Consider the following 20,454-nt stretch of genomic DNA (forward strand, 5'->3'; position numbering starts at 1 on the left):
ATAAACCTGTAATGTCAACGATGCATCTTGTGACACGTGCTGGTCGACTCCTGTGTCTTTAACCAAATGATCATTAAATTGTAAAATGCATCGAGCCAAAGACATGTGTCAAGATGTTTTGTTTTCATCAGATAGTTATTTCCCTGATGTGTGTTTGTGACAGTGATGTTTGAACTTTTTACAAACAGTGCGGTGATTCTATTTACTTATTAATACACAGTGATATTTATGTTTTATGAGAACAGAGAAGGTTTTAGTGTAATTCAGTGATTTACTTCAAATGAACAGTTTACAAGTTAAAACTTTCATTGATTTCACTGCAGGAGTTTTGAATGAAATGGTAAAGTGGAGCAAAACTCCACTGACATAATGAGATGATCATAAAATCCCCTGAAGGGTGAAACGTACATGAATGATCACAAACAGTTCAGCTACATCTTTACAACAGTGAGCACCATTAAGAAAATCCACAGATCAAACATCATTTCACATTAAAAAACTATTCTGATGAACCCGCTCTCCTGATGTCATCATCACATGAACTCGTCTGAGGCTTCAACCGTCCCAAACATTCATAAAACTTTCTGTTAACTCATTAAAACACCAACGGGTTCGACGTTCCTGGATAAAGGCGTTTCTCCCTGCGCCGGCGTGGTCAGCACTCAGCGCCGTGGTCCAGTCTGTGACCTTTAGCACCGTTAACGTCGGGCAAACTGCTCCGTCACATCAGGCTGGACTCCCTGTGTGGAAATACTGCTGCGTCAAACTGACCCAGAGGACGGGATCACTGCGCCCTGAACCTCAGCCGACACATGCTGCTCCACATGGTGCGCTCGCTGAGGGAGCCGGCCAGCCTGCTGCTGGGCGTGGGCCGGGCGGTGCTGGAGAAAGGCCTGGAGTTGATGCTGACGCGCGGCAGCTCTTTCTTCAGAGACGGCAGGTGGCCGTCGTGTACCAGGCCAAAGACGTCCAGGAGGCCGAGCAGGGGGAACGTCTTCCCCAGGTCCCTGCAGGATGGACACAGGTTAGATTCTGGTTCTCGGCTCAGTGGCTCAGTGACGGCAGTGGGGGGGGGACTCACGTGAGCGCGGCGAGGTGAATGTGGTAACAGCGACTCAGGGACAGATGCAGCAGATACTTGAGCTGAGCGAGCACAGGGAAGCTGTCGGCCATCAGCAGAGTGCTGTCGCTGAAACAGAGACTCAGACACGTTAATGTCATTTCAATCAGACACCAAACGAACACGGCTCCAGAACTTCAACCACTTGTGATGCGTTCAAGGACCAAACCACAGAGGAGACGGTGAATACATGTTAAACATTTTATTGGTTTATTAACATGAACACAAGGAACGGATGGAGACGGGAACCGTGGCCAGACCAGTAAAACAACACAGGTCGAGTATCTGTGGACTTTTCTGTAACGAGGCCTTGAGTTGAAAGATCTGCTTCGGTACTTTGATTCTATTGAAAGTGAATTAATGCAGATTTTATTGTTTTAAAACACATGGTACCGAAGTATCGATACTTATGAAAACCCAACTCCCAAACTTATGGAGCGCAGGAATCAGCAGGAGCTCGATATCACGGCTCTGCTCCACGGTCACTACGAGACTCCACATGACACCATCACCACAAGATGGTGGCGTCGGAGGTTTTAGCTCTTACCTTAAATCTAAAGTCTGAATTTGAGGACATCTCCCCACCAGCACCTTCACATCTGTTGAGAAATATACGAGTGTGAGGTTAGACCTCAATGTGACCACTGCTGCAGTATCGTCATGACAACCTCCCGTGAGCCACATGCTGGAAGCAGGTTGCACGGAAACACAACAAGTCAAAAGGCTGATTCACATTCTGGGGCCTGTGGTTCTTCTGTAGTTGAACTTGTTCACTCACCGTCGAGCGAGAGACTTTCTCTGTAACCACTGAGGTTGAGGTGAGTGACACTGGAGCCCAGGTTATTGACGACACTCTTCACGTGGTCGCTGGTGAATTCACACCACGAGAGGTTCAGCTGCTCGATCCTGCGCAGAAGGAAAGAACACGTGACTTTAATAAACACAGAGCTGACGTGTTGTCAGGGTTTCCACGGAGCGCGAGCCGCTGACCTGCAGCAGGATGTGAACATGTCGGCCAGAGCGGCAGCAGAGAAGCCGGAGCAGCCGCTCAGGTTGAGCTGCAGCAGGTTCACGTTCATCGCCAGAGAGCTGAGAGACAAAGACCACGTCAGAAATCCTCCACGACTTAAACTCACTGAACACAACAGAGGAACTGATGACTGAGTCGAGCCCGATATGCAACCAAACACAGTTATTAGGGAGTTTCTTTAACTACGAATAGAAGAAAGACACAAATATAGAGAAATTGAATTAAGAAGATAAACATCTCTTCTGCAGTGTTTTTCACATCAGCAACATAAACAGACAGTGAAATGTGTTTAATGAACCGATGAACCGCTCGGGCTCTGACGAGGAGTTAGTGGAACTCTTACTTGATGATGGCGTCTGAGAGCTGCAGCCCCTCCAGACTCAGATACTCCAACATCCTGCACTGACAGACGACGCTCTCTAGAGCGGAGGTGGGGATGATGGAACTGGACAGGTCCAACTGAACGATCTGCAGCGGGCTGAACCAGGGAAGAGACGGGAAGGAGACGTTAACACCAGGTTCTCCTACGTTCTTTAAAACACGGCATTAGCAGCCGGGAGGAGGGCGATGAAATGGGAAATGGTTCACACAAAAGACCTTAGAAGGAAGATGTTTGAAAACAGAAATGAAGCTGCAGCATCATAAAACTATTAACAACGTATTCAACGGTGCATTAAAAGACCCGTGAATCAGGACATTCAGTTGGTAGCAACTTATGTCAAGAATACAGAGGAACAAACATGATGTGTTGGACCAGAATAAAATCAGGACCAAGCGTCTCTCTCTGCTGGACGCACCCGGAGGCTGTGAAGAGAAGATCTTCCACGAAGGAGCGAGGGCAGCGCAGCCTGCGGACGCCGGTGTTCAGAACCTGTTGCAGCGCCGCTCCCCCGTGAGTCAAGCCCTCCAGATCCACGCTGTGCCACAGAGACTCGTCAAACCTGCGTCACAAACACAGGCAGGACATCGTCAAACACTCGGATATGAGGTGAAGGTTTATTACACAGTAGTGACACAGCATGGAGACAATGTGTGGAAGATAGAGTCTGGACGTGTTGTGTAGTTGGTGTCTGTGAAGCAGCAGCAGCAGGTTGTCGGGTCCGACTTGTTCAAACAGGAACATGTGGGAACATCCAGGCGAGGGGCGGAGCCTGTAGAGCAGCAGGGGCGGAGCCTGTAGAGCAGCAGGAGGCCGGACATGACGTATAAACTCTGCTGTGGAAAGATCAGTGTTGTTGTTTACAGCTCATCCACACCGGCGTCGGGCCTCATCACCAAAAGATCTGGAACCTCCTCGTCTGTCCAAGTGGACGTCTTCGTCTTCTACGTGTACGGCTCCTCTTCTTCATCCTGAGATGTTTGTGTTCTTCCAGTTTCACGTCCGTCACGTGTTAGAAACCTCATCAACACGTCCACTCGCTCTCTGGGAAGCTTCCACACATTGTCCTGCTGTCTCCTCACATGGACTCACTCTGACATGTTACACACATTTTACTAGGAGGCTGCAGGAGAAGATCCAGAAAATGACTCTGACGTTTACATTCTCACTCTGGAATATTTCAGGAAAGTGTGTGGAGTTCAGTTTGGGTCATTACTTGCAGAATGGAGCAGAACCTGAGACTCACACTAATCGGTGCCAGCGCTTGCAGACAGTGGACATCCTGAGCAGCTCCTGCAGAGGGAGGTAGAGCAGGATCTTGAGAAGCAGCTCGTCTGGTAAATGGTCCCATGAAATTCCTGTTGAGGAGAAAGACAAAGGTTACGAGCTGCTGCTGCCGCCGCCCACACCAGAGGAGGAGAAGGGCTTGTGATGCAACATGGTCGGATCTCAGGACGTCATCAGCAGGTGTGAACGGGCTCAGAGAGGTTTCCCACCTGAAGAAGACTCCTTCTTCCTCCTCGACCTCCGAGCCAGGACGAAGGGTCCACAGTCGTTCTCTTTATCTTTGCTGCAGAGCCGCTGCAGCTTGTGTCGGGGGGAGCACAGCTGGATGAGCTCTGTGGGGGTGCACTCTGCATCCAGGCCCTCGCTCACTCCACATCTGGACCTGCGCTTGTTCGTCCTCTGACACAACATGGAGCCCTGAAGACTGAGGCAGGGCAGGTCCTGCAGAGGCATGCTGGGAAAAAAGACACATCAAACACCTCAGGATGACAACTGTGGAGAGGACACACACTGTGTACCCGCACAAACTCTAAAGTCTCACACACACACACACTCACACACACACACACACACACACACACACACACACACACACACACACACACACACACACAGTTCCTTGTTCATCATATCTAAGGTTTAAATAAAGTTCCATTTGAACTGGTGTTGATCGCAGGCTCAGTTCACTGCGCGGGAACGCGGCTCGGACCCGAGGCCTGGATCACATGAACGCGCGGTATCATCGATCAGTTGTGTTATTAGAGTAAAGCTGCTTCCGGTTGGACGAGCAGAGAGTAAACAAACAAACAAACAAACAAACAAACAAACAAACAAACAAACAAACAAACAAACAAACAAACAGAGTGTGATGACGGTGAAGAAGATGAAGAGTGTTAGCTTCCTGTTAGCCTCCTGTTAGCTTCCTGTTAGCTCCCCTACAGAAACGCGCTCTGAGCTCAGCTTCTCCCGCTCGCGGTTCATTTACCGTCCCGCTAACCGGCTGTGACGTGGCTCGGTACCGTACCTGTCTGTGGACATGTCCCCGGTCTCTGTCCCCGGTCTCTCAACGTGTCACCGACTCCTCCGCCGGTTTCTGTTCCCGGGACTTTAAACCAAGGCGCGCTGCGCGTCCACGTCACTGAAGCGTCAGCACGTCGTGCGTCTGACGTCACATCCTCTTAAAGCGGCATTGCCCAAAATATTTATGTTCACAGCTGTTTTTATTATAGACTGTTTATATAAGGATTATTATTATAGACTGTTTATATAAGGATTATTATTATAGACTGTTTATATAAGGATTATTATTATAGACTGTTTATATGAAGATTATTATTATAGACTGTTTATATAAGGATTATTATTATAGACTGTTTATATGAAGATTATTATTATAGACTGTTTATATGAAGATTATTATTATAGACTGTTTATATAACGATGTTTATTATAAACTGTTTAATAAGGATTTTTAAATCCTTATATTAAAGGTTTCTACTGACACTGTACATACAGACGGAGCCTGATGGGAGGACTGATAGTTATGGACTGATGATACTTCACTTTGAAAATCTTTCTTTCTTTCATCAATAACTTTAATATTTTGCTACCAATATTAAATATTAAATACAGTTTCTCACTAAATTAGGAATTATTCCTATAATATTATGATTTACTCATGAATTATGTGTGTTTTGAATCAATTTATTATATTCTATACAATTATTTTGTTATAACGAGATTCATATAAATGTATTATTTATATAATAACTAGATTAATATAAATTATAACCTGATTTTTTATGTTATAAACAGATTAATATAAATTAAAATCTGGTTATGATGACCACATAGCTCTTAATAATAAAAGCCTCAGACCGGAAGTGTAGTTTCGCGTCTGTTGACGGAAGCCGGTGAGGGGGCGGAGTCTGAGTCGAACAGCAGAAGGTGGAACATCGGATCATCCGCAACAAACAGGTTCGATTATTTATCACGTCTGTGTTATTCCACTTGTTTTGAATGGAAGATGAAGAATTATCTTTATTATCTTTATATTTATCATCTTTATCATCTTTATTCTCTGTATTCTCTTTATTATATTAAATATATTTATCATCTTAATTCTCTTTATTCTCTTTATTGTCGTTCTTCTCGTTCTTCTCGTTCTTCTCATTCTTCTCGTTATTCTCTTTATTATATTTATTGTCTGTATCATCTTTATCCTCTTTATTCTCTTCATCATCGTCCCCCCCCCCCCCTCCTCTTCCTCCTCCTCCTCCTCCTCCTCCTCCTCCTCAGTCCGGTCTCATCTTGACATCGTGTTTTAAATGCTGTGAGAACCCGGTGGACCGGGAGCAGGCCCGGTGCTGGTCCGTGTGTCCGGGCGGAGGGAGGCTGGTCCGGGCCTGTAGCTCAGCCATCTTCCCCTCGTCCGCACCGAGAACCGCGACATTAAACGCAGCATCACGCCTCGTGTGTGTGTGTGTGTGTGTGTGTGTGTGTGTGTGTGTGTGTGTGTGTGTGTGTGTGTGTGTGTGTGTGTGTGTGAGGCCTGTTCTGGCTCGGCTCGGCTCGGCTCGGTCTCTGCAGCCGGTCTGAGGCTCGCTCGTCTGGTTCCTCTGATGCTGAAACAAAGAAAACACTGTTTGTGTTCCATGTTTTTTTTTACATTAAAATATTAAATACTTATAAAATATAAATCTCCACCAAACCACAGCAGCAGTGAAAGAGACGCTAAATGAACAAAAGACATTAAAGAAGATGGAAGTCAGTTCATCAGCAGCTGCTTCATTAACTGAGATTTACTGTCACACACTGTTTATAACTGTAGCTGAAACCTGTCTTCTGTGTAGTGACCAGCAGGGGGCGACTCCTCTGGTAGTTTCTATAGAAGTCTACAGAAAGTGACTTCTCACTTTATAACGTCAGGAAACATTCAGGAGTTTCTGTCTCAGTCTCTAGTTTCTAGTCTTCTTCAAACAGCTGATGTTCATTTAGTGAATTATGATCATTTAGAGTCAAACAGACCATAAAGCACCGGATGTGTTGGGGGGGGGGTACCACAGAGTGATTGACAGCTAGTACCGTCCTATGGGTGCAGGTGGGCGTGTAGGCTGCTTTGTTATTGTGTAGCTACAGACCAGAGGTGGTTTTGTAGTTTTGCAGGTCGCTGCATGTAGCATGTTGCACTCGGACGCTAGGGTGTCATCTGCATAAAAACAGATTTTATGTTCTGCTTGATGAAATGAAATTCATTCTGTTGTTATGAATAACTGTGGTTCTGTGGAATAAGGAGAGTGAAGGTGAACAGGTCAAATACTGACGTTGTTCCGATTGCACCTAGCATCGAAGTACATGTGCGTTTAGAGAGCGTGAGGTTTTGTCCAGCCTGGACGGACCTGGACGTTTAGGAGCAGCTTGTACCTGACGGTCACTGAGTGTTGACACATGAGCGACTCACATGATGTTTCTCTCTTCACTCAGGACATGTCTGTAAAGATGGAAATGGATATCAGTGGAGTGTCCAGGACCCGTGTCTCCATTTGTCCAGCAGCTGAGATCAAGGCCACATTAAAGCCAGAGGCAGAGCGACCTCGCTGCGCCAGCACGCCATGTTCCCCCATCAGAGGAACGGTAGCAGGATACCAGATCCTGCACATGGACTCAAACTACCTGGTGGGCTTCACCACCGGCGAGGAGCTGCTCAAACTGGCCCACGAGTGGTCGGAAGGCGCTCCAGAGAAGGGCTCTGTGTCGGAAGCTGTGACCAGCCCCACCAAGAGCACCGCCCTCAAGTCGGGGGACTTGGGCGTCCACCGGTCAGCACGAATCTTCAAAGGGAAGAGCCGCTACTATCAACCCTACGACATCCCTGCTGCCAACGGGCGGAGGCGGAGGCGTATGCCCAGCTCGAGCGACACCTTCCTCCGGTCCCTGGCTCATGGGGAACCTGGGAGGAGTCTGCACGCTCCACTACCTCTGTGTCTGCTCAAGGGCACGGGGGCTCAGTCCAAGTCTCTGGACTACCTCAACCTGGACAAGATCAGTATCAAAGAGTCCTCGGACACGGAGGTGTTGCAGTACCAGCTGCAGCACCTCACCCTGCGAGGGGAGCGCGTGTTCACCCGGAACAAGACATGAAAGCACAGCGGAGGCTTTTTTTCAGGCGTCCTCCGCCCTGCAGGGTTTTAGGTGCTATTTCCAGCTCGGCTTGTTTGTACTCCGATTACTAACAGTTCTTTAAGAAGTCTGATAATCTTGTTATATTATTAACTGGGGATTTTACCTTGTACACATAACGTCGTGAAGAAAATCCTCCAATTAGTCCTCACATTGTAATGAGGTTTAAAAAATGTGAATCATATAAACTTAGCAATAACTAGTGAACCTATTTATTGACAGTGTTGTGTGTTTGTGGTCGGTGACGCACTCGGCTGAGAAAAGCACATATCACACAGGATCAGCTTTAAACTGCACCGTTCAGGCCAATCAGAGCGTCTCTCTGACGACTCGTGTTGATGGAGGTTCTGTGATTTTCTGTTTCTGCAGACGAGTGTGACTTTAGCAGGATGATCATTTTAGTATGTTGCTTATTTATTTATTGCTCTTTTATGCTGTTGGTTAATATCAGTGTGATTTCAAACTTTATATTCGTCATCAAATTGGCAAGTGGAAAAAAACTGAGTGATGCTCCATTTAAATCTGTTTAGTAAAGGTGAGGTTATTAAAGTATCCGAATACTAATACATGACATTTATAATTACTATAATTATTCCCTCTGTCCACATGTTCCAGTGGTTCCTTCATTTGTTAAATGTATGGCAGTCTCTGCTTTCTTCGACTTCACCTGATAGCATGAGACAAGTGTTAGAGATAATGTTATATTACGTCATCGGCTCCTTGGACCACGCGTCCATGTTACGCTCCGAACGTGGGCGAGAGAATCCGTCTTCTGAGACTGAATTTAATATTTGATCACAAAAAGACGGCCGTGGGTTTTTCCCTTTGTCTCTTACAGCCGGTCAGTGGAGGCGCGGTCGTGTCACGGCCACACGTGAAATGCTTGTCGATGGCATTAACCGCTGTTGAGTTCGATAGTTACATATTGTGACTTTAAATCGGAATCAGACCCTGAACTCAGCGATGACGTGTCGTCAGAGATACTCTCCCTTACGCATCATGGCCGCCCCGTGCGTCCTGCGTCCTGCGTCCATGTAGAGCGCCGGCCGTTTACGTCCTTTGAAATGAAGTCTACATGTTGAAGATTGTTTCAAAACCAACCGAATGAAGCAGCACCAGCGTGTGGCTGCAGAGGGCGCTGTTGATCGGTCTCAGTCACATAGTGATGCTTTAAGTTCGACCTTGAGTCACAGAGCATGGAGGCTAGTTACCATGGCGATTGCCTCCTCTCCCCCCGGAGTATCACTTCAGTCTTTTTCTGCTCCTGTTTATTGGCTGGTTGGAAACATGTCGGCTTTACAGAACCATGATCTCTGGTTTTTTACCTTGTCTTTTTACTGAGTGTGTGTGTTCCCCTTACAGCTGGTAACTGATGTGTTCCCGATGCCTCTACAGCAGAAAACCAGTTTCTGCACCTGATTGCACTGTTGGACGTCGACTGGAAACGTCAGTGCACCTTGATCTCATCCCCACGCGCCACCAGCTGGGTGTTCACAGTCAACGCTGCAATACTGTACATAAAGAAGCCATGTGAACACACTTACAGTTCTGTGATCAGTATGTTCAGCCCCTGAGCTTCACTCTGTTACACTAAAGTCTATGTCAAGAATTTAAAATAGAAAACTGTTGACCGGAGTTCAACAGGAACAGTTTGTTGTCTCAGCTCAGATCCACACGTGTTTGAATAAAGATGGACGACATCACGGCTCAGTAAAACCAAATCCTCTGGTCTGCCCCCTGGTGGCCGGCTGCTGTAAGTAGACGTTAAATAAATGTTTTACAACAATAGTTTCAGTGCTTTTAGGATGAGAAAGATTTAGATTGTGTTCAACTTATCTTTTCTATTTATTCTGATTCATTAAATTACAACAAGCTTCTGCTGCGGTCTGTGTTTCCCATATAAATCTAAATCTGGCACTGAATTCAGTCCTAATTTAAACGTTGAACCGATCCCGTTCATCAGTTCTTTGGGTTTCAGACCCGTTGAAGCTTCGGGGCTGAACTCACTGTTTCACTCCTGTTTGTAAACTCACTCTTATGCACTTCTATCGATTCCTGAAGCCAAACTCAACTTGTACGCTTGATGTTAACCAATGACTGTTAAGACCATTAAAGCTTCTTTCAAACACATCTTCATCCACTTGGACTTTATATGAAGTTTGACATTAAAAGTGATGATAATTAACATGAGTGCATCACATGGATCAGTTCATCAATAGAACATTTAGTTATTGATCTGTTCATACTTCATTCTGTCTGTAATCCACAGACTTAATAAAGATGGACGACATGACGGCTGCCACGTATGAAGCCAAAGTATTTTGATCGCCCCCTGGTGTCTGTCTGCAGTATAATCATAAACCTCCTCCATGTTAGCAGATGGGACATGGAACAAAATCAAACTCAAATAAATGTTTGTCAAAGATGGTTTCTGTCATTTCAGGTCGTTCTTATCTCTTGGTTTGAATCAGTTATTTGATGATGTGAAAACAGGCGGAGACGTCATGATTGACAGCTGAGACTGACTCCTGATTGGTCCCTTCACTGGACCTCGATACCACGGCTCCGCTCCACGATCACAACTGAACAGACCGACTGCAAATGACCTTAACAGCGCAAGATGGCGGCGCCCCAATGAAAGATATTTAGGGACGGAGGTGGACCCAGAACTCACTGAAGGGACGACATGTCCCATCAGGCCTGGGGATGAACCAGGAGGAGGAGCAACACGTCACCAGGAAGTGGAAGATGCTGATGAACCTGCTGACCTCAGATACGTGGAGGAAGATGGATGAATATATTTAAGACTGAGGATTTGATTGTAGAATTTATTTGACTAACACACTTTGATAACTGTATTTGTTCGACAGCAGATAATAACAGTATCAAAAGCTTGTGTTCTCGTGTGAGTTTACAGTTCAGCAGAAAAACACATGAATACAGAATCAGTATAAAACAAACTGTGACTGGTTAAATAAAGTGATAGAACAAGAGGAATAAAGAAAAAGAGACGGATCATTTCAGAAAGGAAACATGGAAAAGAAGAAGACACGATGGCAAATATACATGTAAGTAAAAAGGAAATGAAAATGTACATAACATAAGGTTATAAGATAAAGTCTGAAAAAGAGCAAGCCTCCAAATTAAAGTGGAACAGAAAACTAAAGTGCAAAATATAAAGCATCTTCTTTTCTCACGTTCACCGAGGAGGCAAATGGACACGACTACGTGACGTCTGAATCTCTGCAGCAGCAGAACCTGACCCATGAACAGCAGGTTGAACCTGTCCAGGTCCTGTGAGTCCAGACCTGGTCCCTGTTCTCACATCCTGGTTTCCTCTGCTGGGCGGTTCATGGAATCCTGAAGAGCCTGATGTAACAGCAGCCACTTCTTCACCGAAGCTTTGATCGCAAGGATCCATCTGGAAAGAAAATCACACATTAATAAACATGAGCTCTTTTTAGAACTGAACCACTGACGTGTTCCTGACGTGTGCCTGACGTGTTCCTGACATGTGCCTGACGTGTTCCTGACGTGTTCCTGACATGTTCCTGACATGTTCCTGACATGTGCCTGACATGTTCCTGACGTGTTCCTGACATGTTCCTGACATGTGCCTGACATGTTCCTGACATGTTCCTGACATGTTCCTGACATGTTCCTGACATGTGCCTGACATGTTCCTGACATGTTCCTGACATGTTCCTGACATGTGCCTGACATGTGCCTGACATGTTCCTGACATGTTCCTGACATGTTCCTGACATGTGCCTGACATGTTCCTGACATGTGCCTGACATGTTCCTCACATGTTCCTCACATGTTCCTCACATGTTCCTCACATGTTCTGTCTGTGAGAACAAATCCGAGTCAGTTGCTCTGGACATTTTCTGGAACTTTTCCTGCAGCCTCTTAGTAAAAGTCACATGATCTCCTCACCGTTTGTTCTCGTTGGGATGTTCGGAACAGAGGTGAAACGTCTTGAACTCTTCAGACGGAGGTTTCAGCTCAATGGTGGATTTCTTGGATCCGTACGGCTGCTCTCGAACCGTGTAGCCCTGCAGGTAGATGCCACCTGAGGACAGAGGACGATGTGAGCTGATCCATTAAATACACACAACATTCACCAGATTCATCAGTGAGGACAAAGTGCCTCTCATCTTAGAGTTAGAACAGAGTGAGACACGTCTCTGTACCGTGGGCATGAGTCGCTCGGATGCCGCTGTACAGGTAGAGACATCCGTCCTTCAGGATGCAGTAGTGTTGAGCCCACACGTCTTTGTTCTTGTCCATTTTATGAAGCAAACCGAGACACTCCGGGTTCTTCATGGCCAGCGGGGGCAGACTGGAGTTGTGTCTGGTGACGTCCACCCACACGTGGTTCTACAACGTGAGACGAGTCCTCGTCTTTATTTATTTTCTAACTGAGAGTGAATACGACTCTGAGTTAAATATCACAACAACATGCAGCTTCTTAATGTAACATCAAGTTACCTGTGCAATAGGATGAATCGCTCGCTCCATCGCTTCCAGCCACCTGAAGTCATACAGACAGATTTAACATGACAAGTTTAAAACAGTTCACACATTTTCTGTAGGAATGAACCTTCAGGCTTTTCCCTGACAATCAGTTTATCAGTTTTTACAGATGATTATCGATGTTAAACATTTCTACTCCGCTGTTTAAAACAAACACATGGAGGGATTCTTAATAAAAACTAGAGCTGCGACTTCACTGGACTTTATTTTCGTTTAATGACAAAATTCCTGTGAAAACTTCCCAGAACCGAAGGCGACGCCTTCAAAGAGATGAAAGTTATTAAAGAGTCGTTACTTCAGCGTCTTGTACGAGAGAAAACTGTGAAAACAGAGATTCAAACGAAATGAACTGAAAACACCTCAGAGCAGGTTCATGAGGTCACTGTGACCTTTGACCCTCAAGTTGTTGTTGAGATATCGTGTTCACAAGCCGACCTGAAAACACGAAGCCTCCTGCCACTGGGGGTCGCTGGTGCGATGATAAAACAATGGAAGAAATAAAGATGTTGCAAAAAGGATAAAAACAAAGGATTTGAAAGATTGAAATCATTCGTCAGCTGATCTCAGCGACTCTACGTGGGAGAGATATTTCGGTTTGGAGCGTTTGACCTTTTCATCTCCTGGTTGGACGTAGCACAGAAGAAGAAAACTCGATTCACAGACAGGGGGCGACATTTGAACACAAAGGGTTTTCCCAGAGAAACGTCTTGTCCGACCTCGGCTCCCTCGAGCTTCACCGCTGACAGAGCTCGTCTCTTTCCTTCATCCTGTGGACAACAGGAAGTTACATCACAAGGTGTTTTTTACAGGAAGTAGAGAGCCGGATGGTGACGCCTGCTCGCCGCTCACCCGTTTGTGCCGGTAGTAGTAAAGACAGGAGTCATGTGAGAGAACGAACCACCTCTTCCTCCAGCCTTTAATCAGACCAGACTGGGTGCGTTTGTGAAGGTAACCCCGACACCCCGGCCGGGGGGTGTTAGGAGCACAAGCGATGTCTGACCCGATGGTCAGTGTGAGAACATCTGGACCTAAAACATCAACAATGTTACATTAACATCTGTTCACTCAATATTCTGATTTAAAAACTTTTTCCACATTAAGACGTCTAAAACAGAGACTGTAAATAAAATGGACGTCCCCACTTCCTCCGAATGTCCAGAAATGAAGCCAAAATCTCTCAGGGTAGAAACGCAGCCATCTCGACAGTTTACATGTTTCTACTGTCAGAGGTGACGTCACCAGGTGTGAACACGGCCCACCTTGTCGCGCCAAATCAGCCGCCTCCGAGTGAGGGATGCTGGTGACATCCGTCCCGTTCACAGCGAGGACGAAATCTCCGACCATCAGACCGGCTTCTTCAGCGGCTCCGTCTGAAACCAAAGAAAACTGTTGTCATGAGCTAAAGTTTCCTCACATGTTCCTCACATGTTCCTCACATGTTCCTCACATGTTCCTCACATGTTCCTCACATGTTCTGCAGGTTCTGTGTAAGAACAAATGTCTGAGTCAGTGTCTCTTGTAAAATGTGTGTAACATGTCAGAGTGAGTCCATGTGAGAAAGCAGCAGGACAATGTGTGGAAGCTTCACTGTCACCATTTAGTGGAAATTATTTTAAATCTGAAATTGTCTTTATAGAGACGTCACTTTCCACATGACTCCGACTCATCAGACAAACAAAAAAACTAAAATGCTTCGAGAACAAAATATTAGATATTAGAATAAAGACTGTGGGCGGCCACCAGAATGAATCCCCACACGTAGGGGGCGCTGCTGCCGGTGTGCTGCTTTAAGATGAGACGGTGAAAGTTCACTTACTCGTGTCGACCTCCGTGACCACGATGGGTTTAGAGAACTGAATCCGAAAGCCCCAGGGATACTCTCCTGTTCCTTTACTGATCCTGACCGTCCGCTCTCGAACTGAAAGACAACAAGTGTTTATTTACTTCAATGTGCAGGATTGTATTTATTCCATGAGTTGATTTTCCATTGAAGAGTTTTAATACTAAATGAATCTTCTCTGTGATCACAGGTGAGTAAAAGTTATTTTTGTCCAGCTCACTTGAAACTGCTCGAGTTCTGGTGTTGAGGCTCGGAGGAATAATTCCCGAATCCACGTGGTCTCCTTGGTAAATCCACGCTGACGAGTGGAACGTCTCCATATAAAAACCTCCGTCCTCATTGTCTCGAGTCGTCATGTCCATAGAGCGAGTGTCCTCAGATACTAGAAAGTAAAAGTACAGAACATAAAGATTCTGATTAGCTTTGGTTGAACTATAATATTATATATATGTAAAGTTCCTGGAGATCATGTATGTTGTGATTTGGTTCAATACAAATCCTGTTTGTGTTTTCAGGTCTTTTAAGACGTGGTGTTAAACCAACGGTCTGAGGTCATCGATGAGCTTATCGTCCAATCAGGTGGCAGCATCCTGTGTATATGAGTCACCTGATTCCTCTGTGAGATCACTGGTGATGGAGCTTCCTCCAGCGGAGCTCCACTGTTTACTATCTTTAAAGAGCTTTCGTCTCTTGGCCCAGTGGTCGCTGCCGCCGCCGCCGCCGCCGCCGCCGCCCTCGGCCTCCTTGTGCATCACAGGCCTCAGATGCTCTTTGGTGTCTATGGAACCTGCAAATAAAGATGAACATGAGTTTCATGTGAACCTGAATTCAGCAGTTGACAAATATTAAAGAACATATGACGTGTTTTCAGTGTTTGTTTCCTCTAATGTGTCGTACAGCTCTGACACGTTTAGAGGAAACATGCGTTCGACACGGAAACTGAGGCAAAACATTCTGAGATCGAATGTGACCCAGGTGAAGTGAGAGCGGACCAATCAGGAGGAGGGTCTTAAAGGGACAGGAGCTAAAAGCATGTGTTTGAGACAGAGGCTGAACAGAGGAGCTGCAGCGAGGGACAGTCTGAGGAAAGGGATTCTGAACATTAGAGCATGAAAACATTTGACAGTATCAACACTGATTAAATCATCAACCTGAAGATGAACAGAATATGTCTCATTTAATTTGACTCACATCTGGACACCCTGTGTCTCTCGGCCTTGTAGGTTTTACCCAGCTGCTCCTTGGCGTAGATTTCTGCATCAGGACAGGAAGCAGCTTTGTCCTCGGTTCCTCTTCGTCCTGCGTCCTGCTGCAGATCTTTCGTCTCCTCGGATGTCAGCGACAGACACGTGGAGGTGTTTCCTGTTTCTTCAGCAGCTGGTTTAGATTCCGTCCCACTCTGTGAAGACTTCAGGTCCATCTGCAGGAATCTTTGCTGTAGTGCACCGACACTCAGAGTCGTGACTGAGGACGAATGTGAAGATGACACTGAGTCCTCTTGATTCTCCAGCTTGACGGGATGAATCTGCAGCACCTGTTCCTCTGAGCCGCTGCGGGACGGAGGGATGACCTGGATAGAAAGAGCTTTTTGACAGAGCTTCTCTGAGTCGGGAAATTCTACGTCCTGATCGAATCCACTGTCTGCGACTTCAGTTTGATCGACTTTACAGTCACAGTCATCAGTGTCCAGACTGTCTCGGTCTGTGCAGACGCTCTGTTTGAAGTCCTGTCTCGTGTCTTCATCACCGTGTCCTCGTCCTCCAGCGACACCGAACACGTCATCAGCATTTTCTTCAGAGCTCGTCAAACAGAACGGACTGAGCCGTGGTGGCTTCTCCTCATGGCTGCTTTGTTTAGAAGAACCATCATTTCCAATTCCAAATGCAGGGACCTTGTCGTTGCCGTGGTGACTCGTCCCCAGCTCCTCTGATTGGACAGGACGCGAGCACATGATCAACGAGGAGAACGACTCGGTGTAGGGCAGCAGCAGATCGTCCTGCATCAACTCCACAGCTTCTGACGTCCCAGGAAACGTCTGCCGCCTCTTCTGTGGTAAGGGACACGCTCTGTGTTGGACGGTGGCGATGCTGTTGTTTCTGATCCAGGATTTTCTCTTCTGGGAGCTGATGAAGTCTTTGGTGAAGCTGGACCTGTTGGTGGACAGAGACGGTCTCATGAACATGGGCTCGTAATTATCAGAATCTGAAAACTGATCAAAAGAAGGTGCTGGATGTGCCAGGCCGGACTCTCCCAGGTGGTGGTGGGCAGGACTCTGGGTTCTGATCCCACAGGACTGCAGCCGGAGCGTCAGGTCGTCCAGAGGGTTGTATTTAACGTCTGCAAACTCCTGCGGTGGAGGAATGTCCCAGAACGCATCCATGCTTTTGTGAAACCGCTGCCTCTTCTCCTGAGCTGTGACGTGGAGCGGCGGACTCGATGGAGGATTTACTGACCAACAGTCTGTTGGTTTGTCTGGTTTGTGACCGACGCAGCATCGACAGCAGCTTGAGTCGTCCCATATTTTGGAGTTTGAACCACTAACTTCCTCCATGTTGTTGCTCGAGCTGCCAAAAGTAAACCTGTAGTTTTTATCTGCTTTGTTGTTCGGAGTCCACGTCTCCTCACGTCTGCTCGTCTCAGCGACGTCCCTCTTGTCATTCGTAAAAACAAACGTGGTCTTGGTGCCGGATGTGTTGAGCTGCAGAATTTCTTGAATTTCCAGTTTGACCTGGGACCCGCTGCAGTTGATTCTCATGATGTTGGTCACTGGCGTTGAGGAGTGCGTTGGACTTTCAGACAGGGGTTGGTGTAACTGCTGAAACGTGATGAGGGGTGAATCTTCCAGGTCGCTGACGGACACAGACGTCACGATCTTCACTCCTTTCTCTTTGTCCTCGGTCGTTTTGGTATAAATGCTCCTTTGATTTGAACTCAGGTGATGATCTTGTTTGAACCTTTTCTCCTTTGGAGGAGAATTGTTGTATTTTTCTTCATCTTCAGATGCAGACGGAACGTTTTCCCTGAGGAACGAGTCGGTTTCACCTTTTTCAAAGACGTCGTCTTTGAAGCTGACGCTGTTGCTTTTGTTCTGCTTGTGAAAGATGTACGGTGAGACGCTCTCTGCAGGAAACAACAAACTGTGTTAAATACGTTGAATTCAAGAAGACTTGAAAACGGCTGCAGCCTCCGACCACATGACCGGATCCTAACCCTCTCCTGATCGACGGTTACATGGATTTGATGCTTCACCGTTACTCTCGTTTCAGAAGCCGTTGGTGGTAATCTGTCAGTATTGTGACTACAGAGGGGGGGGGGGGGGGCAGCGTGACACTTCTGAAGTTTCAAACATCACCGTGACGTCACCCGTCGGTTTGTGAGCTGCGGATCTGAAGCCTCAGTTTGACATTTTGTTCAGCGCCATCTTAGTTTTTGAAAAATAGAAGTAACCATATTTGGAGGAGCGGGGGTGGAGCCAGACTGAAAGCTCGAGGACACGCCCACCCACACCTGCCACCTGCACCCATTGGACAGTACTAGCTGTCAATCACTCTGTGGTATACCCCCCCCCCAACACATCCGGTGCTTTATGGTCTGTTTGACTCTAAATGATCATAATTCACTAAATGAACATCAGCTGTTTGAAGAAGACTTGAAACTAGAGACTGAGACATAAACTCCTGAATGTTTCCTGACGTTATAAAGTGAGAAGTCACTTTCTATAGACTTCTATAGAAACTACCAGAGGAGTCGCCCCCTGCTGGTCATCACACAGAAGACAGGTTCATTCATTTGAATTAGAGTCTGTATTTGGACCTAATACAATCTAATACGTTATAAAGGCCCTGGTTCAGACTCTGCTGGTCTGAGGAACCCTCGAGCAGGTTTGGAAAATGTGACTCAGTTAAGCTCAGGATTAACTTCAGCTCACACGACGAGCAAAGCTGCGACTCACGTTTGCTGCTGCTGGAGCTCTTCCTCCTCCGGCTGCTCCTCCTCCTCCCTCTCTTACTCATCCTCACATCGGCCTCACGTCACCTGACAGAACCAGAAGATAAACATGAGCTGTCAAACTGCACAAAGAGTGAGTCTCAAGGGAAGAAAGGGAACATGAGGGAACATGAGGGATCATGAGGGAACATGAAGGATCATGAGGGAACATGAGGGATCATGAGGGAACATGAGGGAACATGAAGGATCATGAGGGAACATGAGGGAACATGAAGGAACATGAAGGAACATGAGGGATCATGAGGGAACATGAAGGAACATGAGGGATCATGAGGGAACATGAGAGACCATGAGGGAACATGAGGGAACATGAGGGAACATGAGAGAACATGAGGGAACATGAGAGAACATGAGGGAACATGAGAGAACATGAGGGACCATGAAGGAACATGCAGACGTTTCCTGATGATCAAATGAACACCAGTTGTTTTTTTCTCATCTTTTATTTGGACGTTAGATTTTCTACCAAGAAACTAAAATATCGGAGTAAAACCATCACGTCTACGTTCGTCAACAGTAACGACGACGACACGAACATTAGAACTACTGACGTTAAATTCTCACACAGACGTAAACACAGAATCTTTAAATCTCTGTATTTATCACCACAACATCAAAACTTAACAAAACTACGGAGAGACCTTCAAAACAAACCGTAAATAATTACAATATTTACAAAAATTACATTAATGCTTTTCATTAAAAAAAACATGATTTCCAAAACACAAGGAAGGAAGTTCACATTTCTCTGATTTGCTTCTTAATAATAAAAACATTGAGAACAAATCAGTCCGGTGACAGGTTACATACTAATGTACTGTTGTTGACATGTTGTTGACATGTTGTTGACATGTTAAAAAGCTGAATAATATTCGTACACACAGAAAGAGGAAAACGTACCTTTTGTGAAACGTGCGTCAGGAGAGAACGAGGTCGACTGATCAGCTGCTGCGGCTCCACGCCGTCTGCTCCACTTCTTATTGATTCTATTCTCAACATAAAGCAGCTTATTACCATTAATCCCATCAGCCACTGGTGATGTCATCCCGTTCACTCAGTCACCATGGCGACGAGTCACATCCAAACATCCAGCCTATCATGAGGCTTTGATCTGAATCGTGTTTGATATGGTTCATTACTGTAATAAGAGAACTTTTAATGAATTATTACATTTCTCAACCAAACCAAAGTTAAAGGAGTAAAACAAAGATTGAAGAAGGTTTGAAAGTGACGACACAACAATAATGAAAAGTCGTCACCACGATGCTTTGCAGACACTTTATTACACAAATAACATAGTTACTGAAAATAGTATCTTGCAGCAAAACCAGTGTGTTACAATAATAAATATCATATAGCCCACGTTTGACTGCGACATCAGAAATGCGTTTCTATGGCATGCTGCTGAAAAGCATTCACTCAAAGTGAAGAGATGAACCGAGCGACAGAGCGGAAGAAAAGAAACCTGAGAAGACGGAGGAAGACGAAGACGAAGAAGTGAATCATCTGATAAACTAAATATTTGCATTTTACAATCGTTACGTTGTGACTCGTGCACTTTCTCTGACGACCTGCAGGGGACCGAACATCTCTCCCTCCATGTTCCAGGTTTTCTTTTCATTCTACTCACAAATTAATCATTTATAAACAGTGACTCATTAATAAATTCAAGCTGAATCTCAAGCATTGTACAAAGTCGTCAGAATGAGGTTGGATTCTCTCAGAAATATAACAGATTGTAGTTAAAAACTGGAACTTGTGATTTATCGAAACTAAAAACATGAACGATGAACATTTGTTCGTTCTTGTGTTTATGTCGTGTGAAGCTTCCTGAACGAACAGATACAGAGCTTGAGACTTGAACAATGTTTGATTGGTCTCTCACACACACACACACACACACACACACACACACACACACACACACACACACACACACACACACACACACACACACACACACAGTTGACTTGATGGAAGAGAGAAGCTCGACTAGCAGCAGCTGTTTTTAAGCCCACGACACGTTTGTAATGGCAGGTGCTGAAAAAAGGCAAAATATGGATGTGAAAAGG

At 45.8% G+C, this 20,454-nt stretch overlaps 3 protein-coding genes across 6 annotated transcripts; 1 reads left to right on the plus strand and 2 right to left on the minus strand.

Annotated features, from left to right (window-relative positions):
* Positions 1 to 255: 255 nt before the first annotated feature.
* Positions 256 to 4,986, minus strand: skp2 (S-phase kinase-associated protein 2, E3 ubiquitin protein ligase). Of its 2 annotated transcripts, none has more exons than XM_034601734.1 (10): positions 4,841 to 4,986; positions 4,026 to 4,270; positions 3,776 to 3,822; positions 2,948 to 3,091; positions 2,494 to 2,628; positions 2,111 to 2,209; positions 1,899 to 2,026; positions 1,668 to 1,719; positions 1,082 to 1,189; positions 256 to 1,007 (listed from the first exon to the last, which is right to left on the minus strand). In XM_034601734.1, exons 2-10 carry the CDS (start codon positions 4,167 to 4,169, stop codon positions 785 to 787), a joined length of 1,080 nt encoding a protein of 359 aa, XP_034457625.1. In that variant the 5' UTR covers positions 4,170 to 4,270; positions 4,841 to 4,986; the 3' UTR covers positions 256 to 784. The 2 variants fall into 2 exon arrangements, with proteins under 2 accessions (XP_034457625.1, XP_034457624.1); XM_034601733.1 differs by having other exon boundaries at positions 3,776 to 3,887.
* A 741-nt stretch (positions 4,987 to 5,727) lies between these two features.
* macir (macrophage immunometabolism regulator) lies at positions 5,728 to 10,123 on the plus strand. 3 transcript variants are annotated; one of them, XR_004615587.1, is made up of 3 exons: positions 5,735 to 5,796; positions 7,303 to 8,007; positions 9,358 to 10,123. XR_004615587.1 is itself a non-coding variant. In XM_034601757.1 (2 exons), the coding sequence occupies exon 2, from the start codon at positions 7,315 to 7,317 to the stop codon at positions 7,954 to 7,956; it is 642 nt and encodes a 213-aa protein (XP_034457648.1). In that variant the 5' UTR covers positions 5,728 to 5,798; positions 7,305 to 7,314; the 3' UTR covers positions 7,957 to 8,481. The 3 variants fall into 3 exon arrangements, 2 of the variants coding, with proteins under 2 accessions (XP_034457648.1, XP_034457649.1); XM_034601757.1 differs by lacking the exon at positions 9,358 to 10,123 and having other exon boundaries at positions 5,728 to 5,798; positions 7,305 to 8,481; XM_034601758.1 differs by lacking the exon at positions 9,358 to 10,123 and having other exon boundaries at positions 5,734 to 5,793; positions 7,300 to 8,481.
* A 1,141-nt stretch (positions 10,124 to 11,264) lies between these two features.
* pdzph1 (PDZ and pleckstrin homology domains 1) lies at positions 11,265 to 19,372 on the minus strand. Its single transcript, XM_034601701.1, has 13 exons — positions 19,283 to 19,372; positions 18,327 to 18,409; positions 15,566 to 17,494; positions 14,982 to 15,161; positions 14,595 to 14,756; positions 14,351 to 14,452; positions 13,794 to 13,904; positions 13,384 to 13,562; positions 13,144 to 13,301; positions 12,490 to 12,532; positions 12,192 to 12,378; positions 11,935 to 12,070; positions 11,265 to 11,416 (listed from the first exon to the last, which is right to left on the minus strand). The coding sequence occupies exons 2-13, from the start codon at positions 18,385 to 18,387 to the stop codon at positions 11,317 to 11,319; spliced, it is 3,348 nt and encodes a 1,115-aa protein (XP_034457592.1). The 5' UTR covers positions 18,388 to 18,409; positions 19,283 to 19,372; the 3' UTR covers positions 11,265 to 11,316.
* Between the last annotated feature and the right edge of the window lie 1,082 nt (positions 19,373 to 20,454).

Source organism: Hippoglossus hippoglossus, chromosome 12, assembly GCF_009819705.1.
Source record: "Hippoglossus hippoglossus isolate fHipHip1 chromosome 12, fHipHip1.pri, whole genome shotgun sequence".
In the NCBI taxonomy this organism is placed as follows: Eukaryota; Metazoa; Chordata; class Actinopteri; order Pleuronectiformes; family Pleuronectidae; genus Hippoglossus; species Hippoglossus hippoglossus.

Coding starts and splice junctions, on each gene's coding strand:
- skp2 (XM_034601733.1), bottom strand. Junction 3,092..3,775: donor AAGCGCTGGCACCGATTAGT/GTGAGTCTCAGG, acceptor TTTGTGACGCAG/GTTTGACGAGTCTCTGTGGC. Junction 2,629..2,947: donor CTTCTCTTCACAGCCTCCGG/GTGCGTCCAGCA, acceptor TCCCTGGTTCAG/CCCGCTGCAGATCGTTCAGT.
- macir (XM_034601758.1), top strand. CDS start 7,303: ATGTCTGTAAAGATGGAAATGGATATCAGTGGAGTGTCCAGGACCCGT.
- pdzph1 (XM_034601701.1), bottom strand. CDS start 18,387: ATGAGTAAGAGAGGGAGGAGGAGGAGCAGCCGGAGGAGGAAGAGCTCC. Junction 14,453..14,594: donor CAGAACTCGAGCAGTTTCAA/GTGAGCTGGACA, acceptor GTTGTCTTTCAG/TTCGAGAGCGGACGGTCAGG. Junction 13,905..14,350: donor GGTCACGGAGGTCGACACGA/GTAAGTGAACTT, acceptor CTTTGGTTTCAG/ACGGAGCCGCTGAAGAAGCC.